The 14,297-nt window shown below is 34.9% G+C and overlaps 2 protein-coding genes across 3 annotated transcripts; both read right to left on the bottom strand.

Moving 5' to 3' along the window:
* Window positions 1-2,665: 2,665 nt before the first annotated feature.
* On the bottom strand, window positions 2,666-7,542 carry LOC103933650. 2 transcript variants are annotated; one of them, XM_048567837.1, is made up of 5 exons: window positions 7,322-7,542; window positions 4,829-5,571; window positions 4,191-4,354; window positions 2,969-4,039; window positions 2,666-2,879 (listed from the first exon to the last, which is right to left on the bottom strand). In XM_048567837.1, exons 2-4 carry the CDS (start codon window positions 5,433-5,435, stop codon window positions 2,984-2,986), a joined length of 1,827 nt encoding a protein of 608 aa, XP_048423794.1. In that variant the 5' UTR covers window positions 5,436-5,571; window positions 7,322-7,542; the 3' UTR covers window positions 2,666-2,879; window positions 2,969-2,983. The 2 variants fall into 2 exon arrangements, with proteins under 2 accessions (XP_048423794.1, XP_048423793.1); XM_048567836.1 differs by having other exon boundaries at window positions 2,877-4,039; window positions 7,322-7,541.
* Window positions 7,543-9,677: 2,135 nt separating this feature from the next.
* LOC103933651 (MYB-like transcription factor EOBI) lies at window positions 9,678-10,925 on the bottom strand. Its single transcript, XM_009343344.2, has 3 exons — window positions 10,766-10,925; window positions 10,293-10,422; window positions 9,678-10,200 (listed from the first exon to the last, which is right to left on the bottom strand). The coding sequence occupies exons 1-3, from the start codon at window positions 10,923-10,925 to the stop codon at window positions 9,678-9,680; spliced, it is 813 nt and encodes a 270-aa protein (XP_009341619.2).
* Window positions 10,926-14,297: the final 3,372 nt, after the last annotated feature.

Below are 14,297 nucleotides of genomic sequence, written 5' to 3'. Positions count from 1 at the left end.
CCCTAAACACTAAATTACACCTTTGCGCGATGAAATCTGGAAGGTTTGTCGAGCAAACCTTTACACAATAAGCGCCATTTTTTCCCTTGGCACCAAAACATGGCCCAACGAATGTGCTATTGCCTTGCAAAAATATTTCGTCAAGCAAAACCTCTGACATATAAAACCCTAGATGTTGACTAAATTTGCCCAAGCACTTTATGTTTTTGTCGAGTAAAGTCCCTTCGCCAAACGAAAGGAGATTTGTCTAGCAAAATGTGGTCGGGCAAATGGTATTTTCTGGTTGGACAAGAAAACCTAAAATCAATGGACGATCTGTACAATTACATATATTACTCTAACAAGTAACGAAACAAGCCGCTAGCATTGCTACTCGATAATGTTTCTCTTTGGTTATAAGTGAGAGATCTTAAGTTCAATTCATATGTATGAAATGGTAATTCAACACCTAATATCGTTGTATTAAGAAGTAATGAATCAACTAAACATGAGAAGTTAAACTTACATTGGACAATACAACTCATTAGAAGCCACATATCACATGAAAAAAATATTTGATTGAGCTTGAAACACCAGTGTTGACAAATTAATATGTACCAAGAGAAGAGAAATTCTCTTAACATATCTATTAGAATTAATATATATTGCTTCAGTTGCACTACCGATGACATATATAAATCTCATGCATTCCAATGGTACACTATCCGTGCGTAGATATGTCCATTTGAATGCATTTCTAGTGAGGGAACGCCTGTTAATCTTAACACTTCCACAAAATAATAAAAAATCCTAACTTTATCACTTAGATCAAATAATTAGCAGAATCTCCTTATTCTGATTTTTATTCATCATCACACCCACCAACCTTAGTTGGATGGGATTCTCATACGTTTGTTTGTCACTGAATTAAAATCTCAGATTCTTGGATTAATTAACATTTCTAGAAAAGTTAAACACCTTAAGCTAGAAAAATGTGATATGGGTTCCTTAATTATTCTACTAAACCACTACCCTTTTCTTTGTTAGTGTGTCACTCCAAAGAAGATTAGGACATAATTTAGGGCACGACGTGGGATTACAGAAGCCTTAATTGTTTACCTAAGAGAGTTTCTAGAAACAATGTAATCATATTGTTGTCTTTTGAAAACTCAGTGAATTCATCGCGATTTGTATTTAATTCTGCTTTATTTATTTATTTTTAGATAGGGTCGATATCGCAAGCGTTTAAAAAAAAAAATTGTTTATAAACTCATGTGGGTCCTTGAAATTGTTGTTTGTTAGTTGGAATTTCACTAGGAAGAAAGCTAATAAGTGTAAATGAACTTAATTACTTTGAGTTTTTATTTTGTTGGGGTGAAAGAGGAAATGAAACCATAATTAGTATGATTACACAAATCTTAGTTAGGATATGAAGTTATACGGTTGTATCAAATAGGTGTGCAAGATTTACTCAACATCAATAAAGCAAGATTCAAAGATACGAAGCTAAAGCTAGATCTCCTACTCTGTTTAACGAACCAGGGAAAAGGAAGGAGGGGAATCAAGGTTAGCCCAACTGATCGAAAGAGGAATCAAAGTTATTAGATTCACCTGAGGAATCCGATCTCCATTCACTTATTTATTCGTTCAATGCCTTGTTTGTATAACATGTATTGACGATGTCAGTTTCGAATATTGATTCGAGACAAATTTGGGTATCGGTTTTTTATGAATCTTGCTTGGAGAATCCATGCAAGTGGACTTGTATGCTTGTCCTTATACAGTGACAACTATATCATAGTTTTTCAACTTTTTCTTTCTTATTTGAGATTGTTCATGCTACACATGACATTAGTTACAGTTTAGTTAAAAGATAGCACATGTCCATATTTAATGAGAATCAAAATGCACATCATCCTCTTTTATGATATTGTCATTCAACATTGTCACGCAACAAGAACACCATCCCATAAGATTTTCTTTCTTTTCGATACTCAACGCAACTATATTGATCACTTGTGGTAAATTAATTTTATGGGTTACTCACACTTCGACTTATAACACATGATATAATTTCTTATCATGGTGGTGATGTACACCACGTAATTAATGTGGTAATCAAATCTGCATTCAGCAATTTGCATGTTATGTGAGAGATAATGATTTTCATAGTGACAATTTGAGTCTTATCGTCTCACTCTCTTAGTCTTAGTCATCCTCCGAATCAAACAAAAAAAATTCAAAATGTGAATTCCCATAAAGTGCACACGAATCTTGAAGATTTGTTTTCCTCTTAGTCTTTGCCAAACCACTAAAGTATTGTTTTATCTTGAGTGGTGTACACAATTAAGAACACCATTAAGGGTTTGTTTGACAAATGTTTTAAATGACTAAAAGCTTTTTTTGAGAATGTTCTTGGGTTTCAAAAACACTTGAAGTGCTTTCTGCTAAAAACATCAATTATGAACTTCTTGTTGAAAACATTTCAAATTCTTTAACTTGCATTTTTACTAAGATTTCATTCCAAAAACATGTTATCTAAAAGCGCATTTGGTCATTTAAAAGCACTTGTCAAACGAGCTGTATAGGATCTTGCAAAATTCCTGTTGATCACTTAAAATATAGGTATACGAGTCATTGCTTTCACTCTCACTAAACAGCCTATGTGTCATGTGTGCGCCGGACGGAAGACAAAACCTGTAATGTAGTTCAAGGAGAAAAACTTACATGCACCATTATTCGTAACACTCATCACGCAATTACGAGTGATGAATGCTAAATGAACAAAGAGGTTTACACACCGGGACACCTGAATTTTTCCCGTACTTTATGTGCTACCAAGCTCACGCATGCATGTCAAACCACAATCTTCCCGATAACTTGGCAAATGAAAATCATGCCTGGGAAAAAATCAGAAGTCAAAATTCAAAAAGCAAATGGCTACATATAGGTTACAATCAAAATTGAAATCAAGAGATCAAATGTGTACAACTGGTATCAGAAGCTATGACTGCTGACAAACAACAGCCTTGCAAGACAAGTCATCATTTACAGTCCAAACACCGAATTCTTGAAGCCGTTTCTGAACTAAATCTGAAGCCATATCACTAGACCAAAAGACCATCTGTTTTCCATCCCCCAAAGATTCATTAACATTACTGTTAACGATCATGAGACCGAAGCTTGTCTCGTCGAGACTCTTGACCTTCACACCCTTCTCTTCCAAAAGCTTTGCCATTATATAACCAAAACTTATGCTCTGTCTTACTAGCAAAGAGTTTGCCATCGTTGCAAATTTGGATATAAAATCATCACCACCAATATTCTGAGCGAAAGATTTTCTGGCAAAGAAAAGTTCTGAGCTCTTCCCAACGTAGAAATCGTATGAGGGATCAGACTCAACAAAAAGGTCACTGCTGAGAGGAAGCATGTTCCCATCCACCACCCAGGCATTGTACCCAGATTCTAAACACTTTTTTAATACATAGACCTTGATCATTTCCACATATGAATCTTGGAGAGACATCAATTTGTAAGCTCCGACACTCGTCAGGAACTGGTTTGTACCAATCACCGGATGTCCTCTTCTTGCCAGATCAAACACGAAGTCAGATTCAGGGCCAATAAGTACATAGTTCCATATATTTAGACTCTCAAAGTGGCAGAGCAAGTTCCTTACTGCCAGCTCTGATACCCCAAATAGGCTCACAATAATAACGGTGTCATGTTTCTGCACAGAATTAAGAACGGACCCGAGTTCATCAAGGCTCCCAACAACTCTGTCAGGAAATTTTTCTCTGAAACAAAAATCATACCACTTAAGATCACTCAATGGTTGCATATCCCAAAAATCTGAATCAAGATAACTTTTATCCAGTATATGGGAATCAGGCCCGGCTGTTTTCCCATAATTAACACCAGCATCCCTGTGAGAGACACTGAGCGCTCTCTCGTGCAAAAAATTGGTGTAGATATTAAAATAGCCACGAGTATGAATGAATTTAATGAACCAAGGTGTCCATATCTTCTCTCCCATCTTTTTATACCACCCTGTTGTCACCTGCACATGAATTTAACATCTCAACTGAGGAATGAGTGAGATTGTAAAAACCTAACAACAACAAAGCCTTTTCCCACTAAGTGGGGATAGTAAAAAAAACTAAAAAAAAAAAAAAGGTTCTAGAAACCAAATTTTAAAAGGTAATAAGTACCATGCCATCAAGAAATGGCTTAATGCCTTTTGCCTTGTGATCGTCATACCACATCCTAAACTCCTTCCAAGGTTTAGGAAAGAGAAGCTGACCCCAAGTGCCAACTAGTTGGTACAAGAAGAGTCGTGTTCTATCATCCAATTGTAGTTTGTTCCCGTGTTTACCTACAAGGCAACAACAAATCAAATAGAAGTTAACCAATTGTAGTTTGCTACTGTGTGCCAACAACAAATCAAATAAATGGAAATTACAAAGGTAGGTTCTCCCTTTCTTTTCCTTTCGTTTTCATGAATAAAAAAGTAAAAGAAATATGCGAAGCTAAAAGATGATTTAATTGCAACCTTATGTTCAAATCCAAATATTCAAAACTGAAATCCAAATATACAGCACTGAAATTTGATTTGCCTTTACATAATACAATCATGCAAACTAGTATCTTATAACATTCTTGCAAACCTACATCATTCAGATCAGAATCAGGTATCGGACAATGCTCAAAGTACAAGAAATTCAGTACTGGTACTAACCATAAGCCCCTTTACATTTACCTTTTTGGGTAACTAAATTAGAAAAAAGGCATTCCAAGGCTGATATTCTAAAGAAAAATAACAAACAAAGAAACCAAAATAGGATGGTACCTGGGACAAACCTTGGTCGCTGCAGTGATGCCCCGTAGATATAGGGACGATAGTTGGAGGCATTGTAATAGTAATTCACAATCAGACTTCTCAGGAACTTGTAATACAGCGGTGAGACCTCCAAGTCATCTTCCACAACAAAAGCGAACTCATTGTCAGTACTAGGCCACCAGGCCTCCAACCATTGGGCCTGAAGGCCAACATTTGCAGTCCGGTAATGGACGAGTTTGTTCCCAAATTTCCACTCAAACCCATCTACAAACTCCAAAATGTGATGCGACTCCTGCAACTTTTGATCAATGTTTGAAGGGGGATCCCCGAGGGCAAAATGGTCTACGTAGACATGGAGATGGACCTCGTCAGTGAGGTAGTTAGCGGCAGCAAGGGAACGTAGGCAGCGAGCTACCGAGTCAAGCCGATTGAAAGCAAGGACCTTGATGATGAAGGTGAAATTGGGGTTAGAGTGAGAATTTTGGGGAAGGAGAGTGAATTTAGGGTTAGGGCTTTGGGGGGAGTGGGGAAGAGAGGAGTGGTAGTAGGAGAAGAAGAAGAGGACGGAGAGAGAAAAGAGGAGGAGTGGGAGGAAGTGTCTCCTTGGTCCCACCATTTCGGTAGGGCTAGGTTTGGGATTTGAAAGTAGAGAAGGTCATTGTGTTTACGGTGAAGATGTTCAAATAGCTTTGAGGATGAATAGATTCAATTAACTAAGGTGTTCATATCTTATCTCCCATCTTTGTTGTCACCTGCACATAAAGTTCACATCTTAACTGAGTAATAATACTAAGATTGGTTTGGTCTAATAAGGGGTTAAGAAGATTGATTAGTTAAATAACACTAGTTTGAGTTTGATTTACAATAAAATTGAACTATCTAATAAATGTTTTCACATTAAAAATAGAAATTGTATAAAATATACAATTCTTATATCATCATGGCATAAAACAGTAAATTAAAAAACATATATTCTACATGAAATATTTCCCGTCTTTCTTTTTGTTGGATTGAAATATTTAACTATCAAAATATTAACAGTGATGTTCATCACGAATCTTTTCATATCGACCAAGTTTATAAAGTGCTATCCATTATAACAATCGAAATGTCAATTTCTTCTCAGTATAATTTTCCCTAGAATCACGTCAAATTCCAGAAACAAAAAAACATACAAAATATATAACATGGTCAAAATTCATGAGTTAACAAACAAATGTGAATACAGAGTTGTTCGCTCAAAACCTATAGAAACACAAACTGAAATTCTATTACGCATATGTCCAATATTGGATGCAGATGTAGTTTTGTTGTTTAACCTCTGATCTGGTATACATATCATATTGACAACTAAATGATACTTAAAAATAAAACTCTTATCAATCTCCATATCTAAAACCAATATAATCAAGAAACGAAAATCTTAATGCAAATTCAACCAAGTAAATGTGATAACCAATATCTTCAATGCAACAAACACTAGATTCCGTATACATGTTAGTAAAATGCATTTCAGCCCTTAGTCTCCATTTCCTGGTTTAAAGTTTTATAGCATATTGGCACAAGTTGGTGAAAGGCAGCTACATCATCGAGCTTCCAAAAACGTAGCAGTTTAAAATTCTGTGACGTAAACGTGGCTGAGAGCATTAAAATGCATGAGAAACATGTGACCAGAGAGTTGCAATAAGGTCTTGAATAATAGATCAAGACAACATATTAAAGCAAGAATTTTTTAGTATAAAGGGATAAAAAAACATATAAACCAGGAAACTATATCCCGGGATAAGATAGATTTAGTTCCGTCACCTAAATTTCATTCTTTAATATATGCTTTCCCTGAACATAGGATCGAAAAGCACCATCTAAACAAAACATTACACAGAACTAGAGAACCAAATGCAACATCAAATGCACATTGGTTTCTACACACCAAGGAAAATTTACAAACCAAACCAATTTGCCAACAAGGGAGTAGTCCTCAAATCATGGCATGGATTCTCTTTGTTCTAGAAGAACTTGTACATAATGTAATTACATCGTCGTCACAGCCAGTTAAGCATCCGATAGACACCAAACCCAGTTAAGCATCCGATAGACACCAAACCCAGTTAAGCATTATACACACCGACACCATCTAGATAAAACATTGCAGAACTGCAGAACAAACAATAAATGAACCTTGTTTTCCACACTTCAAAGAAAGTTAAAGAAAGTGTACAACTTGAATCGATTGTCGGACAAGTGGGTTCTCTTTGTTCTAAAAGAACTTGTGCAGAACGCAGTGCAATCACCATTGTCGTCCCTAACAGTTAAGCATCAGAAAAACACCCAGGTCCCAACCCAGTAAAGAATTAGATTTCTATTTGGTAAAATTAAGCTTTAATCTTCAGATACTAATTTAATCAGCTACAAAGATCAATTTTCACAATCATATTAATGATTTAAAACAAATAAATAAATAAATAACCCATAAAAAGAAAGAAAAAAAAAAAAGAAACTTACTTGCCTGTTGCTGAGATGCGAGAGTGATCCGGGGAAACCTGCGAGATCTGTGAGAAAGAGGGTGTGAGATCCAGAGGGCAACGAAAATCAGAGACGGAGCCGGGAGACGCTCGTCTATGGCGTAAAATGGTCGGAGATGCAAGTGAAGCCGAAGGTGGAAAAACTCGGCCCTTGTATCTATCGGTGGTGCTTTTGTTTGGGCTCTTTTTGGTTTCAGTGACAATTGCGGTGGATTGGAAAACAATCCCAGTCCAAGTTCAGCGTCACCGCCAAATACAAAATTGGGCAGGTCTATCTCAACCCACGTCTGGGTACCTTTATCAGCCCAACAATTCTAGAGTACAAATAAATGAGCTCGTTTAAAAGTATTTTTAAAATAATTGAAAATACGTTTGATGAAATTAATACGGTTTAGTAATATTTCTTTTCACTTATAAGTCGGATGCTTTAGGTTCAATTCTCTCCAAAGGTGAATTTGAACCACATTATTGCTAGCCCATTTTGAGGCTAAGCATACCCCCTCTCCTTTAGTGTTAATGATATTATTTGTTCAAACAAAAAAAAAAGCAATTAAAGTCCTTTTTGGAGGAAGCCTCAGGTATGTACTTTTTGCAAGAAGTACTAAAAGTGTTTTTTCAAGATCTTTTGGGATTTTTACTTAGGATTAGTTTCATAAACATTTTCACCAAAAACGCTTTCAATCATTTTAAAATAACTTTCAAATGAGCCCCAACACAATATATATGCACTCAAGCGTAATCAAATTAGTAACTTAACACAATATTAATCACTTGTTTGCTGGATCCGCTCTACAAAGTAATTTCTTGATTCAATTATTCATCTATAGGTCATCATTTATAGATCATTCTTATAAAAAAAAATACTCAAAATCAAATATCGTTTAGAATATTTTGCAATTTTATCAATAACACTGTATTCGTCTATTATGTGGGCATGTGTGTTTTTTATTTGTACTCACAACTATGGTCCATGTGTTTTTAATTCAACTATATCTATTCTATCAAGAGAAGAGTCATTGTCAACTTTTTTCCTTTACTATTTCCAATTTCCCTTTATTTTTTGAGTAATATTATTCATACCATGTTTTATACCACATTTCTATACCACCTTAGGTGGCATTTGATGTGGATAACCACATCATTTGAAAAATTTGCAAAACCCAAGGAAAGGAATGAGAAAGACTCTTCGTATACCACAATCATCATTTAATTAACTAATTTTTCTTTATTATTAGTTTATTAAATAATGAACTAAATTTAAAAATCTGATTAATTCAAATGATGTGATTGTCCACATCAAATATCACCTATGATGATATGAAAATATGGTACAAAAATATGATATGAATAACATTACTCTTATATTTTTATTTTTTATTAAAAAGTGTATGTTCTATGCTAGTACTCGTTTAACAAACCTGGAAATGAGTGCTACAATAGTGAAGTAAAAAGTGATTGAACAAAAGAAAATCCTTTTCAGTGAATAGGATTGCATTTCTACAGTAGATTTGTTGTATCTATTTTTTTATGATACAATCGGATTGCATTTCTCTTAAATACTTTATTTAAACCAGCATAAGGGATGTGAGCACAAAGATGTCACTAAAAGCTATGCTTGACATGAGCAAGTTAAACCAGCATAAAGGACGTGAGGACAAAGATGTCACTAAAAGCTAAGCTTGACATGAGCAAGTTAAGTACTACTGTAGAGTTTCACAAAAGAAAATACTAATGTAAAGAAGCATTTCAAGCAATCATGTGTGCACTTTCATGTTTCTCAATGTACTTACAAGTCATACTAACCGACTGTTAGTCTAACGATATTCCTCTTTATTCTAAAAATATTTCTGTTTATTTCGTTGAAATAGATCTTAAATTTGAATCCTATTAGATAGCTAACATAGATATTTAAAAAGTACAAATATTAGTTTTCATCCTAAGGGGAGTTTGAACTTAGGAAAGGATGTCGGAAATGTGATGGAAGTAGTCGAACTGTTATTGTGAATATAAGTTCAAAACAAGACGAAGCATTTATGTGATGAAACATAAGAGGAGAAGAAGAAGAAGAGAAAGGGAAGCCTCTATAAAAATTATGCAACTCCATACTTGAAGCTAATGCCTTTTTGATTTCCAAAAGCTTGTCCAGCAAGTACCAATACAAGTAAAGCAACATTAAAATAATTACAAATCTCCACCAAATTAAAATTGTAGGCTGTTATTTGAAAAGAAAAATAAAAAGCATGGTAAATAAGTAGGTACCCTTGGATCGCATTATTTCACAACCCAAATTCACCACTTGTTTGTTACACTAGAATAATCAAAATCTGCTCTGAAATTCAATAAAAGGGAACGACCAAGTTGGTGAGCAGACTAGGTTTGCCTGTTGAACAAGCTGAAGCTGTGTTGAAATTACCATGGATATCATCCAAGTTCCACAAACCATCCCACAGATAATTGTCCTCATTAGTGGAGGCGGGTTCAGGCATATAGACATTGCCATGCAACATGGAGCAGAAGAATCCTTGCTCCTGATCAGCTGTATTGGGGTATACAGTGGTAGTAGTAGAGGTCTCCGAATCCGGCTTCACTTGAGACCAGCAGGATGGTATTTTATTGTTGTCATTTTCATCCAGTAAGGCCATGATTTTCTTGACATCTGCTTGATTAATCTGTCGCAACTGTTGCTGCTGCTGCTGTTGCTGCTGCTGGTGAAACTGTTGCCTCCTTAAAAGGCGATTTTTCGCTTTCTCGGAGGCATCAGAAGGCGCTTTCACTGCCTTTTTCTTGAAATGGGTCCTCCAGTAGTTCTTGATTTCGTTGTCAGTCCTTCCAGGCAAACTCCTTGCAATTGTTGACCATCTGAGTTTGTTTCAAATGACCAAATTAAGCCTTCATATAACAATAGAAAAAGGTAGCTAAAAATATAAATAATAAGTAAAACAAATATTTACCTATTTCCCCATCTTGCATGAAGGTCTACAATGATTCTCTCTTCATGTGGAGTAATTTGCCCCCTCTTAAGGTCTGGCCTCAAATAATTCACCCACCTCAATCTGCAGCTCTTTCCATTTCTCTTCAGTCCTATATAATTATACAACAACAACAACAAAAATGTTAATCCCATTTATTCAAGGGAAGTTTAACGAAAAGTTTCTGGTACTGTTCATTTTAACGAAAAACCATATTTTTATACTAAAAAATCAATCATAGTACTATTCACTTTATTTTGTCCTTATCGTTAAAACTCAAAGTTTTCAAGCCTTTTTCATTAGTTTTCCTTTTATTTAATGGATACACACACATATGTATGCACATAGGAGCACTCAAGACCTAACTGTAATCGGTTAGCAAGTTTAGTTGAGCTATAATATTTTTCGAAGGTCTAGTATATACAAAGAGTACTAGCTAGAATGGAGTTGCATACCTGCAAGCCTAGCGACAGAGTTCCATCTGCCTTCACCATGAACCCTCACATACTCAATAAGCAACCTATCTTCCTCAGCAGTCCAAGGCCCCTTTCTCCAACCCTCCTCTTCTATTAAACCCCAACCCATATGGTGACCTGCCATCATTCCCAAATACATGTGCGAAAGCTTAGCACAACTTTTGTGTTTTGCTTTAGGTAATAGGTATGCTTACCCAAAGATGTTGTCTTCCAAATGGTGTGGTATTTTTGGGAGTGGTTGTTTGCATATTTATACATCTGCAGCATAAGCCCTCACTTAGTAAAATCCCATCAGTCAATTTGCTGTCGTTTTCAAAATCTTCCCTTTGCTTTCCACTATTTGAAGTATGATCTGATCTCTCACAAATATCAGTTTAATTTATTTATCTTTCTTATCTTTTAGAGATTCGAGAATTAGTTAATTATAAATAAAAAAAATTGTTATTGAGCATTTAAAAAAATTCATTGTGCACTCTCAAATTTTTATATGTAAAAAAAAATACACTTATGAAGACTGTACAATAAGGTTTTTAAAATATCAATAATATAATCCTAAAAAATATCTGTTGGCGCCTACATGCTATATGATCGTTATCCACTTCAACTTTATAAAATACAAGTGAACATTTGTTTAGAGAGCAGGAATTGGATTACAATTTTGGAGTGTCAATCGAAAATCGCTCTGCCATGCTTTTTCCATATGTAATTGGTCTATGATGGTTTCATGACTTAAGTTTGATCTCCTTATGGTGTGCACCCTTTTTTATTTTTTATTTTTTTATTTTTTTGGAACCTTATGGTGTGCACCTTTGGTGCGTGTTCTCATTCACCTAATGAAACAACAATCAAGTGAATTTTGATTAATCTAGCATTTTCGCTCACTACTATAACTATAATATATGTTCATCATACATTTCATCATCTAACACATGTCATTTTAACTAACTTTGTTTAACTTTTATATTAAATGTTTCTTTTTTAATTTTGAAAAAAAAATTATGGTTAAGTGAAAAGACACGTGTCAGATGATGATGTGTATTATGAATACACACCATAGTTTATAGTGGTGAGAAAAAATACACCAATTTCATAAGAGAATTGTTATTAGCACTCCAAAAATCTCATTTTACATTCCAAACTTTCTATATTAAAAAAGAAAAATACACTTATGAAGAATGTAGAATGAGATTTTTGAAGTGCCAACAACACTTCCCTTTCAGAAAACATTGAGAAAAATAAACCTATCAATTTAATGGTTAGAAATGCGTTCGCATTGTAGAAAATCCATCTTTATGGTCTAAGTGTCGTCATTATTGATTTATGATTTAACATCATGGATCAACCCCAAATATTAGACCAATCAAGTGGCTAATATGCTTCAATCAAGAAGATCAAAATTTTTGATTTATACAAGGGTTTTTTTTATTTTTTGAACAAACAATATTATTTACATTAAGAGAGAGGAAATGTGTTTAACCTCACAATGGACTAACAATAATGTGGTTCAAATTCGCCTTTGACGAAAACTAAACCTAAAACCTCTCACTTACAAATGAAAAGAAATATTACTAGATCATAGTACTAAGTGACTATGTTAGGGCATTTTAGGAAGCTAAAAATATGCCATTGCATTGGGTGACACATTCTAGTAGGATTCAAAACGTTAAGTTCTTGGATGCTAAAGTGCGACAAAAGAGAAATAGGAATTCCATGGATTGAGGCCACGTACATAGTGATTATGCATTTGGACAACAAGAATTAGTAGCTCCATTAGCATACTAAGCATAGCCTGATATATTTTAAATTAAAATTAAGTGGGTGGTGGCATTGTTTAAGTTGAAAATTACTAGAGGACCAATGTGGTTCGACCAGGTGTTGGATTTGCTTACTTCTCAAGGAGATTGTTCCAAGTAATCACTCTAAAGGATGAATTAAATATTAATTTGATGATGCCATATTGGGTATTGGGGGATTATAATTCTCGAGGTATTGATGGTCTTGGAACGTCACCTAGGGGACACGTGGTACTTTTTATTATTTTCTACTATATTTTTGGAATGATAGTGCTTTATGGACCACACGCAGCATGGGTTTTTTATGTTGTAAAATTGTAAAATTGCTTCGCGGGTGAAGGCGATGTTATGAAAATAAGTGATCTATACACATGAAAGATGATGGATTATGAGACAAATAAATATTAACTTTGGGCAAGTTTATTTATTTATTCTTCGATGTGAACTCATAGCGATGAGGAGAGAATTGGAAACTCGGAGCTCAGATTTAAGAGTGAATGCATGATTCAAGTTTCTTGTATTTTGAGGAAGTTTGTTGGGTAAACACATTCGTCTTGACATGCATGCAGATATAAAATATTTTGTGTTGACATTAATATATGGTGTTCTAAAGTCAGTCATATTATATACTCATTGTTCTAAAAATTTTTACCTAGCATCACTTAGGCAAGGCCGGTCCTGAGAATTAGGAGGCCCTAGGCGAGCTTTCGAAATGGGGTCTCTGACTCTCGACCCTTTTGTACATTGACACGTGTAAACAAAAATCACTAAATACATGAAAAGTCTATTTCTAATCAAATATAATTAAAAATTAATATAAAAAAAAAAGATATACAAACATTACTCAAATATTACCCATCTTGCGTTTTTAGATGCAAATGCACTTATTAAGTTTATATAATCTAATTTTTCAATCAATTCAAACCAAAACAGAAGTCCCTATCCAATACGCCAAATTCCAATCATTTTCTATTGTTACAACATCTTATAGCTAGGGAAAATACATTCAATAAATGAAGTCCCTACCTAGTACTTATTACATTCAATAAATGAATGAATGGTTGGATTACAGAGACAACATCTTACAGCTAGGGAAAATACTAGAGTGAAGAGGATTGTAATTTTCGTATACACACCTAGGCGAACGATGCGGATTTGAATAATTTATCATATATTATATAAACTAATTAATTTGAAATTTTTCAAAAATGTGAGAGTTTTAGCCTTTTAGGTACATAATAAAAATTTATATGGTGTGATCTTAAAATAGGGTAATAAAACCCCATAAAAATAAACATAAAGGTGATACTTAAGAGAGAAGCAAAAAAGTAAAAATAAGATGGTGGGGACTATTTGAAAAGGAGAAGACGTGCAGCTATAAAAAAAAAGATGGTGGGATCATCTTAAGTAAAATCATGCAATTAAAATAATGTTGGGAATAGGGTTGTCTTCTTCCTCGCGCGAGGCCGACCCTACAACAAAAGATTTTCAGATTCCGGCATTTACATATAAACCTGCATAGCTCCCCCCCCCCCCCCCAAATCCTCATACAGACCTGCCTAGCTCTGCCTAAAAATTGGGGCCCCTTCTAAAGTGGGTGACCTAGGCGGGCACCTACTCCGGCTACCCTCAGGGCCCGCTCTGTGCTTAGGCCCCGTCTAGGCACTAGGCGGCTGGCCATCGTCCCGATTAATCTTTAGGCATTTCAAAATTAAGAA

This window comes from the organism of the source record quoted next, unplaced genomic scaffold (assembly GCF_019419815.1).
Source record: "Pyrus x bretschneideri cultivar Hongxiangsu unplaced genomic scaffold, Pyrus_bretschneideri_v1 Contig46, whole genome shotgun sequence".
NCBI classification, from domain to species: Eukaryota; Viridiplantae; Streptophyta; class Magnoliopsida; order Rosales; family Rosaceae; genus Pyrus; species Pyrus x bretschneideri.
This window is presented reverse-complemented; position numbering and strand designations above follow the sequence as displayed.

Bases quoted from the DNA above. Each gene is read 5' to 3' on its own strand.
- LOC103933650 (XM_048567837.1), bottom strand. From the start codon at position 5,435: ATGGTGGGACCAAGGAGACACTTCCTCCCACTCCTCCTCTTTTCTCTC. The intron at 4,355-4,828 runs GTACCATCCTAT...GTTGCCTTGTAG, and splicing joins GCGACCAAGGTTTGTCCCAG to GTAAACACGGGAACAAACTA. The intron at 4,040-4,190 runs GTACTTATTACC...ATTCATGTGCAG, and splicing joins AGCCATTTCTTGATGGCATG to GTGACAACAGGGTGGTATAA.
- LOC103933651 (XM_009343344.2), bottom strand. From the start codon at position 10,925: ATGTATTTGGGAATGATGGCAGGTCACCATATGGGTTGGGGTTTAATA. The intron at 10,423-10,765 runs GTATGCAACTCC...ATAATTATATAG, and splicing joins CTCTGTCGCTAGGCTTGCAG to GACTGAAGAGAAATGGAAAG. The intron at 10,201-10,292 runs GTAAATATTTGT...AAACAAACTCAG, and splicing joins CATGCAAGATGGGGAAATAG to ATGGTCAACAATTGCAAGGA.